This window comes from Talpa occidentalis, unplaced genomic scaffold (genome assembly GCF_014898055.3).
Source record: "Talpa occidentalis isolate TD23 unplaced genomic scaffold, MPIMG_talOcc4v2.1 talOcc4.14, whole genome shotgun sequence".
Classification (NCBI taxonomy): Eukaryota; Metazoa; Chordata; class Mammalia; order Eulipotyphla; family Talpidae; genus Talpa; species Talpa occidentalis.
The window spans coordinates 22,981,177-22,995,481 of NW_023601433.1; the positions used below are offsets into that span (position 1 = coordinate 22,981,177).

The window sequence follows — 14,305 nt, forward strand, 5'->3', positions numbered from 1 at the left end:
CAGTGGCGCTGCGGGTTGAGCACTGCACTGTGGAGCTGTCCCCGGCCCCGGCCACCGCAGAGGGTCCCACATGGCGTGGCAGACCTCTCCTGTCTCGCCCGCTGCTCCCCTCAGCAGTGTATCTCAGTCAGTCTGCCTGTTCCACTCCCCACTCTGTCTCTGGTGGATCCTCTCACCCTCCAGCACATCTGGCCTGTACCCCAGTTCTTGAATAACAATAAACAAATCTAAAAAAATAAATAAAATGAAAATCCCCGGCAGGTCTTCACTCTGGGCTTCTCTGGTGTCCTTCTCCTTTTCTTTCCCGGCCTCTGCTTCTCTCCGCGGATATATCAACACCCCTGCCAGGCCACAGGAGGGAACCCCAGGACTGATAACAGTGTAGCAAATGCAGGCCCCTCAGGTGGGGGATCCTAAGGGCAGGAGCAGACCCGCCTGGAAACCACTTCCCCCAACTAGGCCAGCTGGAAAGACCCCGCTCTCCAGCAAAGTACACCCCTGGAAGCCCCCCCCACCCCCCTGCCGCATCCCAGCATGCACAGCGGAGGTCAAAGGTCGAGGGACTGTGACCATTGGCACAGCCTCCCTGTGGATTCCTCCTGGAAGCTGCGGGGGGAGGGGACTGGGCGCAACATCCAGTCACTGCTTTCTCGTTCCTCTTGTTGAACAACTGGTCGGTCCTTCCGGAAATGGGTGTCCATTCCTCCAAAGTTGCACCCCAAGGGGGGTTCGAGCAAGGGGAGGCTTCAGGGGCTCAGAGGCCAGAGCAGGAGGACTGGCCCGAGCCAGAGTCTGAGAGCAGAGCAGATCCTGAGGCGGCAACTGGGCCCCAGCAGCTCCCCACCTCCGCGGGGCAGCCAGAGCAGGTCCTGGAGTCCAGTGAGGGGCAGGAGCCCGACAAGAGCCAGGCTTCGGGGCCTTCCTCAGACCCACCCCGCCAGCCGTCTGAGAGAGGGGATTCACCAGTCCCAGAAGCCCAGGGGCAGCAGCCACCCCCTGGGAGGTCCCGCTGCCACACCAATTGCCTGGAGCAGCCCCTGGCCCGGGGCTTCCAGAGGATGGGGCTGGCTGCTAGCTCCCTGGTGCTGACGGCTGTCCTGGGCACCAGGTGGATTTCCCTACACAGGGAGATGGAATAGAACCTGGAAGAGCAGGACACCCATTCGGGCTTCCCGGGCAAAGGCAAGCGGTGCTTCGTGCAGGCACATCTCTCCACCAAAAAGTCACACCTCTTCTCCCCATTTCGGTCCAGCACCGAGGACAACTTCGCCTCCATACTGGTGGTCTCCAGCACTGCCAATCTGCTGGATCAAGTCATCTTCTCAGAAATTAGTCAACTGGTCGAGGCGGTGCAGACACTGACTGTGCCCTGGGGAAATGGAACCCAGGTCCTCTACCCTCAGGTGTGTGCCAGGTACCAGAGCATCCGCATGCCCTCCAACCCACTCCTGTTCATCTGGCAGAATAACAACATGTATGAAAAGCATCCCCTTCCCTATTTACAATACCTCCACTGCGCCCCTCTACTTGGCCAGCCTCTTGGGAGGAACCGTCCTAGGTCCTGGCGCGGGGACAAGTCGCTTACTCCTGCAAGCCAAGGCCATGGGGCTGCAGTACTACCTGAAGACCGTGGACTCCGAGGACAGTGCGGGCAGCCAGAAGTGGATGCTCGAGTTCCTGGACCAAATTCATGCCATTGAAAAGCGCCTGGCCTTGAAGAATATCCAGGGGGCTGGGATTAGAGGGAGGAGAAGGTGGGAGGGATAAGACCTGTCCAGGGATGTGTCCGCGCCTGGCTACTTGGTGGAGGCCTTGACTTGCAACCGGCTCTGCTCCACTCTCTTTGATGCTCAAGCCAGCTTTCTTCAAGGGACACCAAGGGAAGCCGCCAGCCTAGATACTGGGTCTCATTCTAGTGGGAAACACTCATTCTACACCCCAGGGTGGGCATGTTCAGGGCAGACATTGATCTTCAGGGTTCCTTTTGGTTTTCTAGTCAGAATGCTCTCACTTCACGTCTGTGCTGTTTCTGGAGCTCCCGAAAATTGCTTGGTGGCACTGGAAGAAAAAACAAACCTTTAAGCTGATGTTCCTTAGTGTTTTTGAAAAAGACAACTAGCTCAGATTTCTCAAGTATTTTCTAGCATCCTGCCATGCACCTCAGATGATGAGCAAACCTGCTAATACTTTTGTCCAGGCCTGGTGAGAGACACCTGCTGGGAAAAGGCTTTGAATAGCAGACCTTGCTGAAATTATACTTTGTATTTAAATAGCAAGAGAGCAACCTACTTGTCATTTAGAAAAAGCCAAAATTTTGTCAGTTATTAATGATTACACAGTATTAGAGAAAATTGAGAATTTGTATACTCAGGAATGTTAAACATTGGCTTTTTTCAAAAAAAAAAAAGATATATTTATTTATACAAGCACTGGGCACAGTCAGATGCCGGGAGGGTCAGAGAATTCACTAGAGCCAGTGCGGGGAACAGAACAGACAGACTGACGAAATACACTGCTTAGGGGAGCAGTGGGTGTGGCAGGAGAGGTTTGTTTCATCAGGTGAGACCCTCACTGGTGGCCTGGGATCTAACCAGCGCTGCAGAGGCTGCCGACAGCTTCACAGCCCACCATTCAACCGCTGCACCACCACGGGAGGCCCAAACATTGGATTTTTGAAAGAAATCTTAGAAAGCATGGCATGGATTGGTGGGGAACATTTTTTATTCCCTTTATTCTAAAATCGTAATTCACATATTTTAAACTTTTACCAAACTGTAACTTGTTTCAATCAATAAGCTATAATATTTTGATACATCTTGTCACTCATTCACAAATATTGAAATTAAATGTTATTTACCTGCGTGTATTTTTACGACAGGTGGTCTACTTTACATCACTCTCTAGGAAACTTGAATTTGAGGCGACTGCTAGGACAGTGATCCCTTTTTTTTTTAACATGGCATACCTTCTGATCATATTATCTGCAATCGTGTCATGCTACAGGTAAAAAACTTTTATTAGTTTTTAAACTTAAAAATGTTTGTTGTAAGATATTTAACGTATCACGTGCCATTCTAACCATTTTAAGTGTATAGTTCAGTGGCATTGACCACATCCCCACGGCTGCGTACTCTCGTGACTGTTTCCAGTATCTTTCATAACCTGGAGGAACTCTGTGACCAGTGAGCAGTGGCTCCTGCTGCCCTTCTCTCCTCCAGTCCTGAATAACCTTGACTCTATTCTTTCTATGAATTTGCCTTTCTTAGGTTTTCATGTCAATGGAATCATACATTTTTTTGTGACTGACTTATTTCACTTATCATAATGCTTCCAGGGTTTGTCCTTGTGCACATGTGACAACTTCATTCCACTCGATGGCTCTGTGCTCCATTGTATGTGTGCTCCACAATTTGGTTACCCACAGTCTTTTTACAATTTTTACATATGATATTAACATTTCATCATCACATGAGATTACTTCTTCCTGGGCCTTCATTCACACCACGGGTGTTTCTTCTTCACGCAGTAAGAAGAACATGTTATTCCAATTGCAAAGTTTTGCCAAAAGGTGTGAGATTCCCCTAATGGTGTATAACCCAGCATTTATCTATTTTGATCAATATTCTGCCATCTTAGAAAACAATATTCAAAGTGTCATTTTTGCATCCGTAGCTATGTTCATTGTTTCTTTATTGTTAACTCCCCACCCATTGTGATCCTTGTGGGTCACTTTTTCTATTGGGTCTGTGATTGCAGGAATAAAAGGTTTCATGGGATACTGGCATGTCAACCTTGATCCCGTATCCATGATGAATCTTGTGATTTGTATAGGGTTTTCTTTTGATTTTTGTGCACATATTTCATATGCATTTGTTTCCAGTTCTAAACCTTCATCAAATCAAAAAGCAATGGAGGCATTGTTTTTGCTAGGTTACGCAGTGTTACAAAGTGCACTGTCAACAATAATAGGAGTGTCTGTTTTATCTGTAGCTAACACATACATCTTCAGGACATGTTTTAAAATTATGTTTTTTGTCATGGTATTGGGGGCTATTCATGGCCCAGTTTTTATTTCAGTATTCGTAACCATTTTTTGAAGATTTGTTGGAATATCCACTAACAAATCAGTGCCCAATGATAGAATTCTTGACTGCCCCAACACAGTCTGGTAAAAACGCTATATTAAGGATAGTTGATAAACTGAAAACAAGGCATGTTTTCCTTGATTTGGAAATCTCATTCAAAGCTGTTCTTTAAAATATCCTGAGAAAAATTAATTAGTCCTACATTAAAATATTTTTACTCAATTAGGAAGTGTTGTCATCTTTAATGTAAACTATAAAAATTGCGTATAAGTTAAAACTTTCCATTTTTTTCTATTTTTTTCCTTCTTATCATTAGCCTTTCTGCCTGGAATTAAGAATTTTCTACATTATATATGCTATCAGTGGGATGTTATGTGTACTGTACTTCCTATATGCATTACTATGTAAAGGTTCAAATTTTTATTACTTAATTTCCATACTGGGAGTTTTCTATGCACTTTCTTAATCGTATATTTGGATGAACTGAAGTTGCTATCAATAATTTTTTTTAATTTTGAAGAATTAACCACTTTTGAGTCGTTCTGGGTGGCATGGGCAGTTGAGCGCCACAATGTTAAGACGTCCACAGCCTCAGCAGCGCAGGTTCGATCCTAGCTGGCCGGGGAGAATCCCACATGGTGAAGCAGACCTCTCCTGTCTCGCCAGCTGCTCCCCTCAGCAGTGTGTTTTGGTCGTCTGCCTGTTCTGCTCCCCACTCTATCTCTGGTAAATCCTCTCATCCTTCCGTGCATCTGGTCTGTACCACTGTTCTTGTATAAATAAATATATCTGGAAAAAAAAAAAGAATTAACCACTGAAGCCATCAGGTGCTGGACTTTTGTTTTTTGGTAGGGGTTTGATTACTGATTCAATCTCCTTGCTAATAATTGATCTGTTTGGATTTTCTTTATCAGTTAAATTTGATACCTAATTGGACTTAAAGGATAATGGATATATATTTTATTTATAGATAAACAGATACAGATAATAAAAATAAGTATTACCTAATGCTGTAAAAAAAGGAAGTGATATTCCTGGTAATTGTAGGTTTAAAACTATTTTATTTTTTTACCAATAGAAAATAATAATTTGATCTCTCTTATTATATAGAATTGGAAAGGATAAATTCTTTCTTTGAGAAGGAAAAGGTTTTGAGACTTCTAAAGTTCAAGATTTTCTCAAAGGGCATCTGACTGCTAAGGGTCTCGTTCTCCAAACTCTGCATGGATGATGCCCTAAACACACTGTTCCTGTCCAGACAATCTCTAGAGGCAGGTCAGGGATTGGCAATGACGTCACCCACCAGGAGGAGCCACTAAAACCACGTCCTTTGTTAGCCATTTCAAACACTGTAGGGAGAACAGATTCAAAGAATGCCCTCCATTAGAAGAAGGAAGTGGGTTACAGAGGGGTGGTTGGCCACACTTCTGCCCTTTTTTCTTGGTGAGAATATACATTTTTTAATTTAGACATCATTGTTCATTTTTAAACAACATTTGTTCCCTGCTTTCAGGTGTAGTCCCCATAGAATTTCCTTCACCAATTATGCTCAGTGAAATAAGCCAGATGGCAAAAGAAAAATATAGGATGGTTTCACTTATAGGAGGGATATAGGGGAACCAAATAAGACATCAGTGTAAAAAAATAACAACAGTACAAAACAGAAAAAAGAAACATGCAACTATTAATCAGAGACATCCTGCAGGGGAGGAGGAAGGACAGGTTGCAGAGGGAAGGAGGGAGGAGCACAGGGAACTGGGGTGAGGGTCCACTTGTCTTTTTTAACAGCTGTACTAATAGGCCTTTGTCCTGGTTTTACATTCCCAGTGTTAAAAGTGCACAACTCATTTACTTCACAATTTGTTTTAAAGCACTTGCATTGTGGCAAACACTCTTCCAGGCTTTCAGCATAAAACAATGAAGAAAGTGAACAGCAGTCTCTGCCCGTGGGCTGAGGAAGAAACACTCAAGGCAGATACTCAAATGCACATGTTAGGAAGTGATATCTGTCAAGGAGAAACCTGCCAATCACCGTGGAAGGCAAGGTCATGTGAGCCCTCAGCACCACACAGGGAGCTGCATGCTTATGCGCACGCTGATGGGAAGGCAGCTGCAATGTGTAAGGGACTGAGAAACATGTGTTGTATGTATGTGTGTTAACATGCAGTGACTTGCAATTTGAAAAAGTGGGTAAAAAGAAGTACACTACTATGACATTATCAATCATGATTATTCTCTTTTGTAAAAAACTTAGCATCAACATCAATTTTGGGGTATTTAAAAGAAACTGATTTTGAATTAAAATTCAAACGGCACTTAATTATCTTAACAGTTTTTTAGATTTGAAGTTTCACCGTGAGGTTTTTAGATTTTCCTAAGTGGAATAGCCATAAAGTGAACTGACATTCTAGGGGGATTTCATAAGAAAGAGCCCATATCTCATTTCACTGTAACAAAGGTCATCACTCAGTGGGGACTCCAGCCACCCTCTCCAGATCTTCAGCACAAGCTGGCTGTGCTGAAGCAAAATCCCAAATGCAGGAACCATTCAATTTCTCTATGAGAGCGACCTTTTTGAAAGGCAGAGGAGGAAAAGGAATTCCATAATGTGACACAACCAAAACAACCAAAGGGGAATTGTTCCTCCAACTCAAAGTCTGTTCCCTAAGCATTTATGGAGAATCAGTTTATCAGACACTACAAACACATGGAGGCGGGTTTACTTCAGGGAAACACACAACTATATCAGCAACAGCAAAATACAGTCAAGGAGCGAGTGCCTATGCTTGGCGTGAAAGCAGGTGATGGACAATGTTTTGTACAGCTTTGTCCAACACCCAAGGGTTTTCTTAAAGAAATTCGAATGATGCCACTTTTTTCCTCCTCTGTTGCTGTGTTGTTCCAATAAAATGATTCTCATCCACTCGAAGGTTTAGGTTGAGTAAACCCATGTGACTATCAAATCATCCAAATAATAACTATCACCACTGAGATGATGAGTAAAATCATCAAGATAAGGATTTTAAAAGACCCTGAATGCAAAGAAATTTAATAAATTTATATTTTTTCTCTCTCTAAGACAACAACAACCATAAAAACAATTATAATCCAGGCGTTAAAATAATGCGCAATTCATCCATATAATCCTGAAGCCAACTATATCTTGAGCCAAGACTCAACTGCAGGCCATGATGAAGCTGTAAAGTTTTATTTTTTTGTCGTTTATTGAAGAAACAGATATTTGAATGAATGCAAGACGTTCTTAGTAAGTACGCACAATTTTTAAAGAGATGTTACCAGTAGCGGTGACAGTCATTATCTCTCTTTCTCTCTCATAAGATGGAGAGAGGTGGAGAGGGAGAGAGATTGCAAACTAGATTCCTGAATTTACTAATCCGTAAAGGTTTTATTTTCTGTTTTTTTTCCCTTTTTACTGAATTATTTCTTCTTAAGACATATTTTATTCTCTGAGATGGGCAACTGATGAAATCATACAAATACATGAACAAACCTGGGCTCTCACCCTCATTTTCTATCTTCTCCCCATATCAATTGTCTCTCTAAAGCAGTCTTTCAAAATGTTTTTCAAGTAACAGGCTACCAGATAATGTTCCCTGTAAAAGTGCACCTGCATCTTTCATCTCCTCTGATGATTCTGTGTGAGCGAGCACCTAAGCTAGGAGCCCGAGAGTCAAAGAGGAGGCAAAATATTACGAATTTTTCTGATTGTTGAACAACAAATACCATCCATTTCCTACATTATTTGTGCTGTTAAAGTGAAGGTCATATCACTTCTGGAATATAAAATAACTTTAAAAGCAGGGCCTCCCCTGGTGGCACAGCGGTTAAGTGCTGGGCTGCAAAGCTGCCCGCAGCCTCTGCAGCACCGGTTCCATCCCAGTATGAAACTGGCCAAAAAGAAAGGGGACAAAAAGGGCATTGGAGGGAAAGCAATTTGGATAATAGGTTTCTCTAACCCTTTCTGAAACACTTCGCTACTTTAGTTCACTATGCCTAGCCACAGAAGCAAAGAATTTGACATATTTAACATCAGATAGGGTTTGAGAGATTTCTATTCTACCCTCATTTGTCAAAGTGAAAAATGAAGGCCTTCAGTGTTCACATAAGGGCACATAAATGGAAGCATTAATTTCAAAATCCTGATCTCACACATAGTTTATTTCCAACAGTCTGAAATTAACTTGAAAAATAACCCACAAATTTGAATTAAAGACACTTGTGCAATGATTTCTCAACAACACAAGTGATCTCTCATTGCCACACTTGGTTTCTGCAAAAACAGAAACCAACTACTGGCTAGAACTCTTTCATATTATATCCATGACCTATGTTTTTATACTAACTCACTTTAAAAAGCATATGTTACTATTTTAGTGGAATTATTTATTCTCATCTTATACAGAAAGATAAGTATCAAGGTTTATTTTCCATAGCATATCATAAATAATGCTTATCTAGCTAGAAAAATAAGACACTTTCTCACAAATGCCATCCTTCTTGAAAGAGGTATTAAAGGTATTCAACTACTGCAGGGAGCATCTGACAACTCACTACTAAGTATGGATGAAAAGTTTGGAACAGATTAGATCCACATACCTTTGCGGGAGGGGAACGAAGAACAAAAAATCACTTAAAAGACTGTGGTGTGGTGGACGAACCTCAATCAAATCAACACTGTACTTCGAGTTCATCTTCAAAAAACCTCTTGCAGAGCCTTCCTAGGCAGTGATCCACCCGATACATTGAGAAAAATTGCCCTGCCATTTATTGGCTTTAATCACATGAAACGATTTCATCTTGACTTCAGATTTAGCAATATGATATGCCTTAACCGAAATGAGAGTCACATCTCAAGAAACAAAGAAAGGTCACAGGCTATGGAGTTCTTATTGAGATAATGCCAGTATAAACCTTTTAAACCATCAAAACGAATGGTGATCATTCTATCTAGCCTTCTTTCTCCCTCCCACCCTCCTCCGGCCCCCACACCCTATACTTTCCCTAACCCAGTGTTCCATGACTGCAATCCTTGTTGAACACAAATCCTTCACTCCTGTGCAGAGGACATTAAATGAGAAAAACTATGAAAATATATTACCATACTTAAAAAATATATCAACTTTCAGAACATATTAGAGAATAAGATTTCAAATCCTTAAGTCTCTAAAAATCCTTAACTAGGAAGCGATTAAGAAAGTGACTTGACATATAAGCGTATCAGGAGCGAAAACAGGAAATAGGGTGAGGATAAATTCACCCGGGGAACTGCTCCACAGACCTGGACGAAATCAGGACGCTCTTCCTACACCGCGAGCTCCATGTCTCCGCCACACACTCAAGTCTAACTATTGTCAGTATCACTCCCCTCGCGCCAAGAAAGAAAAAACAACACTCTGTTATCTTCTGTGCTGCGGCAGAATGGAGCCATCATTTGTCAAGGTGGCTCACAGCTTCAGCAAAACTATCTCAGAGCACAGGGAGTGACTCAAGCAGCTGGAAGACCAAAGAGATCTTTCAGGGCTGACTCATGAAACACGACAGCAGCAGCCGGGGCGGGCGTTGCAGCGCGGCCAGGACGGCGACCTGCGGCGTCACGAGGCTTCCCTGCGCGTCACGTCCTTAGAGAAAGTCCAACCTGAATCCCGAAGTGATAAAGTCCCGACTCCAGCTCGCCGGGGCACGAGCGGCCTGAGCCCGGGGCCGCGGCCTCGCCCAGGCGAGCCTCGGGACCAGCGCGGCCCCGGCGCCCAGGCCTCGCGCGGCGGGCGGCAGCCGCGGGGCGCTCTCGCCACGACGGGGGAGCAAGACCCGCCACTCGGGCCGGCGCGGGCCGGCGGGGGCTGCGGGCGCGGCGCGGGGCGGGGCGGGCAGGGCGGGCAGCGAGGCCGCGGGAGCCGGGGCCGCCGGGCCGCGAGGCGGAGGGGCCCGCGGCGCACAAGCGGGGACCCCCCGCGGCCACTCGGGGCGCGCCATTGACGGTTCCCAGCCGGCCCGGGAGACGCGGCCCCGTCCGCCGCCCCCGTCACGACCGCGGGGCCGCCTCACCTGGACTTGCCGACGCCGCTCTCGCCGATGATGAGGACCTTCAGGGCGGGCAGCACGTCCTCGTCCATCCTGACGCTGCTCCGCTCCAGCCCAGCTGGCCGCCCGGTCCGGCTCTCAACCCTTCACCCCGAGGACTGCCCGCGCATGCGCAACGCTCCGCGTGCCACCACCTTTTCACACCGGCTGTGTAGGTCCCTGGAGCCGGCGAAGCCCCAGTTCCGCCTGGAGGTTGCTCTGCGTCTGCGCCAACCCAGAGTTCCAGGCGGCTTCCCCGACGGTTTAGTCCTCTGGCGCGCAAGCGCAAACCTAGAGGGCGGAAGTGCGTGACCTCACCCGCCTGCGCACTTCCTCCTTCCGGCCCTGGCCTCAGTCGGCCTTGGTTGTGCAGTTGGCAAAGGGAAGGGGCTGAGCCAGGGGAGTGTAACGCTTTTTTTGGTTTAGTTGCTGCTCATAACAGCTGTGCGGCGTGGGGAAGAACTGTGCGGAAAGGCAAATTACGGTAAAAGTAGGTCCCAACTCTACCACATGGCCAGCTAATTTATCTCGCCTTCTGAACCTGTTAGCTCGGCTCAGAAATGGAGGCCATCATATGTCTTAGAATAATACCAGCTTCTTGGATTGCTATGAAGAGTAAGTGAGATCGTTTATGAACACACTTTGTAAACGCAAGTAAACCATTTAAGTGTGACCAGGTACGAATTTCCTGATTTACCCTCCTTTAATGAAGAATTCCCTTCCTACATCTGTACTTCTTGAAAGGGAATTGTAGAGTCTATAGATCCGGTGCATAAAAATTTATGGTGGTGCAATTTCAAACCAGCTATTTCTGTTCTTAAAAACTACACAACTAGAGGAATCGTGTACATGTGCTTTATTTCCTTCACTAAGTTGAAAATCTTATTGAAAGTCCCAAATCTGGGCCTCCCCGGTGGCGCAGTGGTTGAGCGCTGGGTTGTGAAGCTGCCTGCAGCCTCTGCAGCGCTGGTTCGATCCCCATCTGCTCCCCGGCCACCGGAGGAGGGTCCCACATGGCGCGCAGACCTCTTCTGCCGCTCGCTGTTCCCCTCAGTAGTGTACTTCAGTCCTTCTGCCTGCTCTGCTCCCCGCTCTGGCTCTGGTGAATTCTCTCACCCTCCCGTGCTTCTGACTGTACCCAGTGCATGTATAAACAAAACAAACAAACAAAGAAATAAATAAATGAAAAACATGCCTCTATAAAAAAAATTTAAAAAAAAAAGAAAGTCCCAAATCTCATATGGAAATGAAAGCTAATGAAATGCTTGGTACTTAGCAGACACTGAACAGTTCTTTCATCTTCTTACACTTGCAGCTAATGCCAGACAAAACAGATTTGATTACATAAGGAATAGGGGGAAAATTAAAGATTTTTTTTTTTAATCTGGGAAAGCACTTTTGCCACATATCCAATTGGTTCCTTCACTTCCTTCAGGTCGTTACTCAAATAATTCCTTCCTAAGGAGGCCTTCCTTTGTCCTGTGCACAGTCTTCCAGTCTTCCCTACACCTCTTCACATTATTTTTCTGCATAGAATTTGCCATCCTTACATATACATGATAAATAAATTCTACTTTATATTTATACATATTTTACTAGTTTATTTGTTCACTGTATAATCTGCCCCAAAGAGAACAGAAAGAGCCCTGGTGTCTAGTTCCTGGCATATAATGTAAAATTATACTAAATGTTTGATGAATGAACTGATTGAACATTTTAGGCTCGTTCCCAACTTTGAGAAGTGATATCAACCAGACAACGTCTCATAAAACCATCTTTGAAATCTCAATCGGTCTATTCCAGTCTGCTCCTGGCTGTGGCATCAAGAATATATTTCTGAGATTCTCTGTATTGTCAAGCTCTCCTGCCGTGCGGCAGGGATTCTAAAAGTGTAGCCCCCCAGTCCTAGGTGACCATTTCTGGGGATCTGCAAGATCCAACTCTTAATAAATATTTAAGATGTTATTTAGTTTTTTTTCACTCTTATTGTTTTGTGATACCACAACACCAAATGGGAGTTTTCCAAAGGATGCATAAACCGTGATAGCAAAACAGAATGCTGGCAGAACCAGGTAGGGTAATTCAGCTTTTTTTTATTAAGCCAGACATTAAAGAGTTTTGAAAAAAAGCATACTTTTAAAAAATAATGTTACTCTTATCATTAATGTTACTCTTATCACTAATTTTTGTATTAAATAGTTATTTTCATAAACATTAACTAGTAATACACTTGTTATTTATAGTGAATTAATACATGTCTAAAATTTCTCTAATTTTTTATTTCTAGTAGAATAAATATTGTTAGATATAGCCATGTAATCAGCTTTGCATTTTCAATGATTCGAAAAAATAGACAACGTTATAGAACCAAAAAGTGTGAGAACTGACACACTGTACTATTCACATAAAAATATAAGTGAAAATATGGAAGCTTCTCAATAATAGTCCTGGATATTGATACTCCATGTGATGTTAGTTGACCTACTTAAGCAATATCATTTCCTCCTATCTCTTCACCACTTTTGGGTTTTTTGCGAAATCTTCTTGCTCATCTTTTAAATATTATTGTACTTTGGGTAGGTCAGCAGACACAACTGCCAAGCCCTTTCCACAGGGGTGTGCCCAGATGGAGCACATCACTGACTGTGACCTTATTGTGTTCTCCTCTGTACTTGCTATTTCTCCTTATTTCCTTCAAGAGAATGACAGTGCCACCCATTGAACTTTCTCTCATTCCCCATGTTGAGTACTCAAAACTGTATGTCCCTTAAGCAGCCTGGAATTTTTTTTTTAAGATTTATTTATGTATTCATACAAGAAATGGGATATTTCTTGTATTTCTTGTATGAATGGGATATTTCTTGTATGAATAGGTGCCAGAGGTGAGAGCATTCACCAGAGACAGAGTGGGGAGCAGAAGAGGCAGATGGACTGAAAAACATTGCTGAGAGGATCAGCAGGTGAGACAGGAGAGGTCTGCTGTGCATTTGGGTCACCTCCCTGTCTTGGGATCGATTTCAAGCTGCAATGGCTGTGGATAGCTTCATAGCTTGCATCTTAACCCCTTGAACAACCAGGGATGCCCAGTATCCCTGAAATGTATCCATGTTTTTTGGTCTCTATTATTCACTACTGTGATTAGATCATCATCTTTTGGCTGAATGAGCTACCATACAGATTGTCCAGTATGGCGATCCTGCCTCCATTATCCTCACCCCTCAGACTGTTCTCTATGCTGCAGCCAAAGTGCTGTTCCTAAAATGCAAACCCACCTGTGTCATCCCACCTTCCATAGGCTGCTGGATGTCCGTAGAAGTGTTTGTTTAGTAGCATAAGCCCTAATTATTCCTCCTACCTAATCCCTTGCTAGCCAGTGCTTTCTAATTGGTATTTTGGCTAATTAATTTCCTTTTATATTTTCTAGAACCATGTTGTCCTTGTCAGCAGGACATTGCACAGGCCATTCCTTCTGCCTGGAGCCCTCTTCAGTCTCCCATCCCCCATCAACCTCAGCACGTACTCATACACACTTTTCTCTGGGCAACTTCTACTCATCCTCTGTGTTCCAGCTTTTGGGTCCCTTTCTCCTTAGTCAGCATTAAATGTTCCTATTACATGTTCTTATAACGTTCAATGCATCTGTTATGGTAGACACTCTATCGTAGTAGTATTCTGTGTTCCCCAGAAAGAGACATTGGAAAGAAAAACGTCAAATTCAGGCCAATGACTTTCCTGTTTTGTTACTTTCTCCGGGTATTGCTGGTGAAGAGAAGAATATGAATGCTGCTTTCACTCACATGCTGTGACAGGCACAAACAGGAGCATTGTGACTCATGGCTTGTGCAGGACTGCTTATGGCCAAGTGTAACAGGCCTGTGTACGGGATTTCAGGTCCTACTAGTGAGAAAATTCATATGACATGCTTCTCTCACCCCACCCCCAGCTGTGTCGCCTGCACTGAGCAGGAGTTCCAAAATAACACTCCACCTTCCAGCTAGCTCTTTGCCTTCATCAATGAGCACAGGCCCTTCAGTTTACATTCAAGTAGAAGTGCCTTTAACTGTTTAGCTGTTTTGATGAAGCATTGGGAACTTTGCAGAGAGAGGTCTTAGAGGAAGATGCTTGTGTGCCCTTTGGCA

General features: G+C 44.2%; 1 protein-coding gene and 1 long non-coding RNA gene across 2 annotated transcripts; both read left to right on the forward strand.

Moving 5' to 3' along the window:
• Positions 1 to 689: 689 nt before the first annotated feature.
• Positions 690 to 4,221, forward strand: LOC119245156 (patched domain-containing protein 3-like). The gene is given in 3 exon segments (XM_037511415.2): positions 690 to 1,474; positions 1,476 to 1,754; positions 3,425 to 4,221. Coding segments are annotated over 3 exon segments (1,737 nt in total). The 3' UTR covers positions 4,098 to 4,221.
• A 6,229-nt stretch (positions 4,222 to 10,450) lies between these two features.
• On the forward strand, positions 10,451 to 14,113 carry LOC129145736 (uncharacterized). Its single transcript, XR_008551731.1, has 3 exons — positions 10,451 to 10,843; positions 13,040 to 13,126; positions 13,591 to 14,113. It is a non-coding gene; the product is annotated as an uncharacterized LOC129145736 (long non-coding RNA).
• Positions 14,114 to 14,305: the final 192 nt, after the last annotated feature.